This window comes from Mesoplodon densirostris, chromosome 11 (genome assembly GCF_025265405.1).
Source record: "Mesoplodon densirostris isolate mMesDen1 chromosome 11, mMesDen1 primary haplotype, whole genome shotgun sequence".
In the NCBI taxonomy this organism is placed as follows: Eukaryota; Metazoa; Chordata; class Mammalia; order Artiodactyla; family Ziphiidae; genus Mesoplodon; species Mesoplodon densirostris.
Genome location: NC_082671.1, coordinates 46,775,087 through 46,783,184, shown reverse-complemented (window position 1 = coordinate 46,783,184; position 8,098 = coordinate 46,775,087). Strand labels below are relative to the sequence as shown.

Sequence of the window (8,098 nt, the reverse complement as noted above, 5' to 3'; positions counted from 1 at the left end):
AGGATAACAGGGAGTTTGAAAAAGAGGAAAGTGACCGAAGACTCAGGGAAAGAAAGCAGAGATGGACAAGGGCAAGGCCTGTAGATATGTAAGGACAATAAAGCAGGGAAAGTATTTGAAAAATGACAAATAGTCCACTTTGGGTAGAGTGTTTGGGAATAATAAAAATTAAAGCTGAGAAAGTTGAGTCAGGCTGTTTTCGAACTGGTAAATGGCAAAACTAGTCCTATGCTTAAGGAGGATTAACCTGACAGTGGTTGGCAGAAGTAAATGCTAGAGGGTAGAGATGGGAGGCAGAAGGCCAATTAAGAGGTTATTGCAATAGACCAGGTGGGTGGCAATGAGGACCTCAGCCAGGAAAGTGGCAGTGGAAACGGAGAGCCCATTAGTCAAAATTTTACACCAGCACTGTAAGTTGCTACTGACCCAGTTCTCCAAGGTAACATGCCATCCCAGGTGAAAATTATTAAAAAGGAGCACTAGTTTAAATAAAGCTTTCCCAACATAAGAGGATGAAGAATAAGTGAGCCCAGACCCATGTTGAGCTTAGAACCATCACCAACCTCCAGGCCTTATACTTTCACCAAGGCATTCAGCCAATTATGGAAAAAAATATACACAGGAGACTCAAGAAACATCTTTTTAATACAGTATCTATTTGTCTTCCTTCTGTCAAACCCTGAGCCAACCCCTTTCCCCAGGCTGCCTGAGGAGGTACAGGAAAAGGAACATACAGGGCAGACAAGACACAGGAGAAAGAACTATGGGAGGTGGAAACGGCTCCTTCACATGGCGAAGAGGATGAGAAAGGCCACCATCAGGCAAAAGAGTCCCATGGCTTCCGAGAGGGCAAAGCCCAGAATGGCGTAGGAGAATAGCTGTTGCTTCAGAGAAGGGTTCCTGGGAGAAGGGGAGGAGAAAAGACTGAATTTCTAGCCCGCACAAAGAAGGACAAACATTAAAGGTGGACTCAGGGAGAATCCATCTCAAGCTAACATCTTATGTAATGAGATGACAACATCATGCCCCAATTCTTGCTCTGATACACCAAGGGCTCTACAGAGATGAATAAGGGGAGTGGACAATCCAAAATTCTGTAACATAGCCCAGGTACAAACATTACTGCCTCTACTGGATCACCCACATCTTCCTCATAACTTAAGACTCCTGGGTCTGGACACAACTATCCAGGGCTCAACCAGAATGGTAGAGGTATCTGGAGTGGCAGGGCCTATCAGACCAGTGTTTCCAAACTGTAAGCAGCAGAACCCCAAAATACGAAATGCATAAATCTAAAGTGTAATTGTAAAAAAAGTGGGGGATTTGAAAGTCTTGTTTGATTGGTTTCCCCTTCATTCTCTAAGACAGTCTCTGGGGTATAGCCTCAGAACCCTAGGGCTTTATGTAACACAATTAGAAAAACACTGTTCTTGTGGACAATGGAGCCAGAGGGACAAATAACTTGCCTCATTTCATAATAGTCAAAAGATTTTGGGCTATAAATGGTCTGTGAGGTTTAGATGATATGATTAAAAAATGGCATAAAGGACTCCCAACTTTGAAAGTCAGTATATAATTTCTATTTCCCTTACTCTGTCACCTCTGGAAGCCTTGATGGATAAGCTAAAGCAACACCAGCTTTTAACAGAATTGTGGACATAGAAGTTTCTTATTTCATACAAATCCTAAAAAATAACCTTATTTCCCCAAGGACATTAAGAGAACTTGCAGATCTCTAGAGGATTAATTTAGTTCTAACAGTGAGTTGCCCAGAGTTGGTGGGGACCAAATAGTCCCAAGTGTCAGGGAGCCATGGGGCTGGATGCAGAGGCAGTTTTCCCAGGAGTGATGGGGGAATACCCAGGGATGGGGACAAATGGCAGTGAAGCCACTATGCTGACTGAAGCTCTAGACTGGGGGGAGGGTGGGGGAACGGGATGGGGATGATACTTTTTCTGTAAAGAGCCAGACAGCAAATATTTTAGGCTTTGTGGGTCACATATGGTCTCTGTTACCTTTTTTATTTTCATGACCCTTTAAAAATGTAAAACCCTTCTTAGCTCAGCTATACAAAACCAGACTGTGGCCCAGATATTGACATCCTGCCTTAGTTTGCTGACTCCTACTCTAAACCAAAGCTGTCCAATAGAACTTTCCAAAATGGTAGCCACTAGTCACATGTGGCTACTGAGCTACATTAAAAGTTACAAAATTTAAGTCTGTGTACTTTTAGTTAATTAAAATTTACATTCAAATAGCAAAAGGTGGCTAGTGGCTACTGTATAGGATAGTGCAGTTCTAGAACCCCGTCTCTGCCCAGACCTTTGGAAACATATCAGAGAGCCAACGGTGGGCCCATCTTACCTGGCATAACCAATGATGAGGCTCCCAAACACAGTCCCAATTCCAGCCCCAGAGCCAGCCACCCCTACTGTGGCAGCCCCAGCTCCAATGAACTTGGCGGCTGTGTCAATGTCCCTTGAAATGGCACTGGTTTGGAAACTGCGGCTAGGAATAGGTGAGGTGGTCAGGGCACGTGGGGCTGCCAAGCTGCTGTGGCTCTGTGAAGAAGTAGGTAGAAAGTTTTTAGGAAACCCTTTTTTCGCTTTGGAAACTTTTGTACCATTTAAGCCCTTTATGCTATCAAATCCCACTGCTTCTCCCCCTTACAGAAAATCTTTTAACTCCCTGGAAAACTCCCTAAAATGCTGCCAAGCAGAACTTTTAAAAGCAAGAGGTGGATGTCAAATACCTTCAAGATTCAGGTATGGTCTAGAAATGTAAGACTGAAGCCCTAGCCTGTTCTTGATGCCTTGAGGAGATCATCTTCCTGGGACTAAATGCTCCAAACTCAAGTCAGTACACTAAGTCTAGTAATGGCAGTTATCAGCAGCACACACGGACATTCGCTGCCAGTGGCAGAAGCTGGAACATTAGGGTACCATATATGGAGTCCTCAGCACTCCCCCTACTGGTTCTGTCAGGTAACCCTCCCCACCCAACCCCCACCCCTCCCCCTCCCCCACAGGCCCAATTCCACTTATAACAAACCTCATCTGTCAGTGTCTCTGGTCGCTTCAGCACCACTGCAGACAGTGATCGGTTCAATAGTGGAGAGGTTCTCCTGATCTAGTGGGAATAACACAAGGCCAAGAAAGTCAAGGAAGGCTGTGGAGAGGAGTTTTAGAACAACCCCCAATTGTTACACAGATGCCCCATTCATTTGCTAGAACTTAACTCAGAATCTCAAAAGAGAATCTGGAATTATTCTTTTACTTTTAAGCAAATTCTAGATTCAAGAACGGCACCATTTCTCTTGCTTCCTAGGCTTCTCCACTGATTTAAGGGAAGAAAGTCTACTTCCTTTTGGAAGTAATTACCTACCCTTGCTATTCCCTTTTACAGACCTTGAGAACGGGAAGAAATTTAAGCCTCAGAAGCATTTACTTCGCTCAGCAAGAAATCTATACATACACTGGTAATGGCCAGCCCATTAGAAGGAAGCCAATGACTGGAACATCTTTCCCTGAACACACCCTTCTGGAAAATAGGCGCAAAAATCCATGCTGAAAATTTACCCCATCCTGGTAGCCTTTTCTGACTAACTCCAAGCCAGTGTCTTCAAAGCAGACAACATGGTGGTTAACAGCCAGGACTCTAGTCAAATATAACTAGATTCAAATCTTATCTCTGTATCAGTTGTGTGATCTTAGGACAAGTCACTTAAATCTTTCTAAGTCTGTTTTCTCATCTATCAAATGGGAATAACATATCTCAGGCTTGATTTGAGGAGTAAATAAGATTATGTAGGGCTTCCCTGGTGGCAGTGGTTGAGAGTCTGCCTGACAATGCAGGGGACACGGGTTCGTGCCCTGATCCGGGAAGATCCCACATGCCGTGGAGCGGCTGGGCCCGTGAGCCATGGCTGCTGAGCCTGCGCGTCCGGGGCCTGTGCTCTGCAACGGGAGAGGCCACAGCAGTGAGAGGCCCGCGTATCGAGGGAAAAAAAAAAAAAAAGAAAGAAAAAAGATTATGTATACAAATTGGTAAACTCGGTGCCAGGCACAGTAAGTGCTCAATAAATAATACCTACTAACAGCATCACTCCTTTTCACTTACGAGTGAATGAACCAATTGCCTCCATTATCTAATAATTTGTAATTTCTTCCATGCTGTTGCTTCTGAGTCAAATATTTTCCCAATGTGTATTTTAGCTTCCCACCCAAATTTAAGCTTCCAGAAGGAACTCCTAGCTATGGCTCTCTGACACTCAGGACAAGATCCTGTACACAGTGCATACTCAGTCCAACTTAGGCAATTTAACTCATGTTTACCATTTCTGGTGGGGTTCCAGTTTACAAGAACACAGAGTTTCAGTCTAACAATAACCTGATCTTAGCCTAGGTTCTCGTTTATACTCTTCTTCTAATATAGTTGGATGAGAAGAATTAACTGGCCTTCATGGGACACGAGGTGGGGAATGCCTGGGAAGCATTCATTCTCTCCTGTCAGGCTAGCACAGCAAAGGGCCCAGCTGTGAAGAACAAGGTCTGAGAAGGAAAAGACAAGATGCCTCTCCTTAAAAACTTTCCTGGAAAAGGCAGGTACTCACCAAGGAGGAGGTGGAGATGAACTTGGTGCAAGTGTACATTTTCAGGGGCTGAAGGGCTGTGGCAGGAGAGCTGCAATTACAGAAGGAGCATTGTCAATACTGTCCTTGCTTACCAAAGGACATCCTTATTAGCAGAAAAGGTGCTCTGGAAAATTTAAATGGCCCAGAGAGCAGTGACTGACCTCAAATCTCAGCAGAGATGGAATTAGAACCCTGAAGTCAGGATTTCCTCCACACAGCTTCTAAGATTTCCTTATAATCAAGTGACTTTTCCTGGTCTGAACAAGAAGCCCCTTGGTCCCAGCTTTAAGACCTGTTATCCCAGACTTCCCTGGTGGCACAGTGGTTAAGAATTCTCCTGCCGATGCAGGGGACACGGGTTCGAGCCCTGGTCCGGGAAGATCGCACATGCCGAAGAGCAACTAAGCCCATGCGCTAAGCAACTAAGCCCTACTGAGCTTATGCGCTAGAGCCTGCGAGCCACAACCACTGAGCCCGTGTGCCACAACTACTGAAGCCCGCGCACCTAGAGCCCGTGCTCCGCAACAGAGAAGCCACTGCAATGAGAAGCCCGCGCACCACAACAAAGTGTAGCACCCGCCCGCCACAACTAGACAAAGCCTGCACGCCCCGCGAGGACCCAATGCAGCCAAAAATAAATTAATTAAAAGAAAGAGAGAAAAAAAGACCTGTTATCCCTTTCCATGGCCTCATGCTGGGGTTGTCAGATGAATTTCCCCAGCATCTTTTGCCTAAGTTTCCCTCAGTCTCTTACTCAAAAGAAACTCTTCTCAAGGTTTCATTGCTTGGGCCTAAAAATGCTGCCCTTTAAAGACTCTTGGGGGGAATTCCCTGACGGTCCAGTAGTCAGGACTCTGAGCTTCCACCGCAGGGGGCACGGGTTCAACCGCTAGTCAGGGAACTAAGATCCCGCATGCCATGAGCTGCGACCAAAAAAAAGAAAACTTAAAAAATGCATACTCTTGGGTCCCACCTTAGACTTTCCAGGTCAAGATCTCTGGGAATAAGGCCCAAGTACCCTCTATTTCAATGAAGCTTCTCAAATGATTCTTAGGTACATAGCATGTTCTTAAAACCAGTCTTGAAACGATGGTAGTGATACAGCCAGGACTTGAACTCTTCTCACTCTTTTTTTTTTTTTGCGGTATGCGGGCCTCTCACTGTTGTGGCCTCTCCCGTTGCGGAGCACAGGCTCCGGACGCGCAGGCTCAGCGGCCATGGCTCACGGGCCCAGCCGCTCCGCGGCATATGGGATCCTCCCAGACCGGGGCACGAACCCGTATCCCCTGCATCGGCAGGCGGACTCTCAACCACTTGCGCCACCAGGGAGGCCCCTCTTCTCACTCTTAATGCTTTCTAATATGCTACAGGTTGAAACACTCAGTGATTACTTAGGCCTGTTAAATGACACTTCCTTGAATGAGCTGGACTAATACTTTCCCAGATTACACTTCTGAATGCAGAATCTTAGTTACTTTTAGATTAATGGATGTCTTCAACTCTTGTCCTGTCTAGAACTCTGATTTCTGCACTAAACTCCAACCCAACTGTGCTGCCAGACTATTCAGGTTTTCTTGGGTCAAAAATCCAAAATTTCTTTAAAGCTTTAAAAAAGGGAGGACTGGGCTTCCGTGGTGGCGCAGTGGTGGCGGTGGCGCAGTGGTTGAGAGTCCGCCTGCCGATGCAGGGGACACAGGTTCGTGCCCCGGTCCGGGAAGATCCCACATGCTATGGAGCGGATGGGCCCGTGAGCCATGGCCGCTGAGCCTGTGCGTCCGGAGCCTGTGCTCCGCAACGGGAGAGGCCACAACAGTGAGAGGCCCGCGTACCGCAAAAGAAAAAAAAAAAGGTGGGGGGGAGGACTGTTTTTTTCCCCAAGGCAACAAAACCTTAATATCATCATTTGTAAAATGCAGTTCTTAGGCGGATTAAATGAAATAATATATGGAAAGTGCCTGATGTGGCACTGACGGGAGCCTGCATGAAGTGGCGACCCCTCCGCTGGCCACCTAACCTTGGCCAAGTCTGCACTTGTTAACCAATATCACCTTGGGCAACAGCGCTACCCAGATTCATGGGTTTCTTCCTCAGTGTAGATGGGCCAAGGAGTTACAGGGCTGCTACTTAACCGTCCCCTTTCCTAACCTTCTTTTCCTCTCGAGGGCCGAGTCCGGGGACTCTCGGTAAACCCTTGACAGGAAAGCTGGCCGGCTGGCCCCGCCCCTTTTTTAGGCCTCCTGCCTCTAACGGAAAACCTCAGTGTCAGCCCACAACTTGTGCTTTTCCCAACTTCACCGCAGTGGAAGGAAAAGAACGGCGCTGAGAGACAATCAGTGGTTCCAAAGAAACCGGCCTCTTTTCTGCTATAGCTCTCCCAGGCCACAGTCTGAACGGAGGGGATGTTTTGGCTGTTCTGTTCATTTCTACCACTTTCAAAGTTTACTTTTTAAATCGAGAGGTGCTGACTAGAGGGGGTGGTGTCTTGAGACGATCCACAATCTCCATTGTTCGGCACCTGAAGTCCTGGGGCCAAAAGTCTGGAGGCTTCAGAATAAGAAAGGCACGAATCAGGATGTGAAGAGAAAGCAGAGATAGGAGGGGAGAGTTTGGGGGTTGGGACAGCTCTGAAAGGGCAAGAGAATGAGAAAAGAGCGTTTGTAAAGGATGAGCCGGGACAGGTGAAATAAGCACCCCGGCATTTGACTTTCGCCAGCTCCAAGGCACGCTCCCCCAACCCACGAGACATCCAAGATGGCGCCAGGCCCGCGCGGTTGGAGGTCACAGGCACGCGGAAGGGGCAGCCCTAAAGCACGGGGATACGAAGGGTAAGGGAGGGCGTGAGGACCCGGGTGGGAGCATGCAAGGTAAGGCTCTCAGAGCATTGGCGCGAGGTGGGGCGCCCCGCGCGCGTGCGCGGCGCAAGGCGGGAGCGAGGGCCCAAGGCCTTACCTGCTCCCAGGGCCGAGAAGACAAGAGAGAGGCGGGGAGAGGGCGGGAATAGCGAAAGGAAGGCTGTGCTCATGCGCGGCCCGGACCAACGAGTCGCTCTGCCAAGGATAGAGTGGTTGCAAAGTTGAGGGTCGGCCCAGGCGCCACAGCGCCGCCTGCCAGCTCTGTGGCGACATTCGGCCAGTCATTCCACCTGGCGTTTGAGAGGAGAAACTGCAGGCGGAGCCGACCGTGTCGTAGAAATGAGGGCACTCCGTAGTGTAAGCCGATCCGTAACGTGGCCTGCGGTTTGCTCTGCACGGTATTTGGGATCTTGGATTTGCTTCCCTTTTTCAAGCATGCGCAGTCACATTTAACAAAACAAAACAAAACACAAACAAATAAACAAAACTACCCAGAATTTCAGTGTTAAATAGCATGCAATCAAGATTGGGGTTTAGTGTCCAAAATACATCAGGAGGAAAATGAAGTCACGGGATTCCTGCCTTATGTTGCCGCGGACCCTGGCTTTATGGA

General features: G+C 47.8%; 1 protein-coding gene across 3 annotated transcripts; it reads right to left on the bottom strand.

Moving 5' to 3' along the window:
• Positions 1 to 627: 627 nt before the first annotated feature.
• ATP5MC2 (ATP synthase membrane subunit c locus 2) lies at positions 628 to 7,604 on the bottom strand. 3 transcript variants are annotated; one of them, XM_060113403.1, is made up of 6 exons: positions 7,583 to 7,604; positions 4,795 to 4,970; positions 4,613 to 4,682; positions 3,052 to 3,129; positions 2,365 to 2,561; positions 628 to 900 (listed from the first exon to the last, which is right to left on the bottom strand). In XM_060113403.1, exons 3-6 carry the CDS (start codon positions 4,649 to 4,651, stop codon positions 786 to 788), a joined length of 429 nt encoding a protein of 142 aa, XP_059969386.1. In that variant the 5' UTR covers positions 4,652 to 4,682; positions 4,795 to 4,970; positions 7,583 to 7,604; the 3' UTR covers positions 628 to 785. The 3 variants fall into 3 exon arrangements, with proteins under 3 accessions (XP_059969386.1, XP_059969384.1, XP_059969385.1); XM_060113401.1 differs by lacking the exons at positions 4,795 to 4,970; positions 7,583 to 7,604 and adding an exon at positions 7,077 to 7,180; XM_060113402.1 differs by lacking the exon at positions 7,583 to 7,604 and having other exon boundaries at positions 4,795 to 5,032.
• Between the last annotated feature and the right edge of the window lie 494 nt (positions 7,605 to 8,098).

Excerpts from the sequence above, each read along its gene's own strand:
- ATP5MC2 (XM_060113401.1), bottom strand. The coding sequence starts at position 7,138 with ATGGAGATTGTGGATCGTCTCAAGACACCACCCCCTCTAGTCAGCACC. Across the intron at positions 4,683-7,076 it reads AGCACCTCTCGATTTAAAAA|CTCTCCTGCCACAGCCCTTC; the intron begins GTAAACTTTGAA and ends CTGTAATTGCAG. Across the intron at positions 2,562-3,051 it reads CAGAGACACTGACAGATGAG|AGCCACAGCAGCTTGGCAGC; the intron begins GTTTGTTATAAG and ends ACTTCTTCACAG.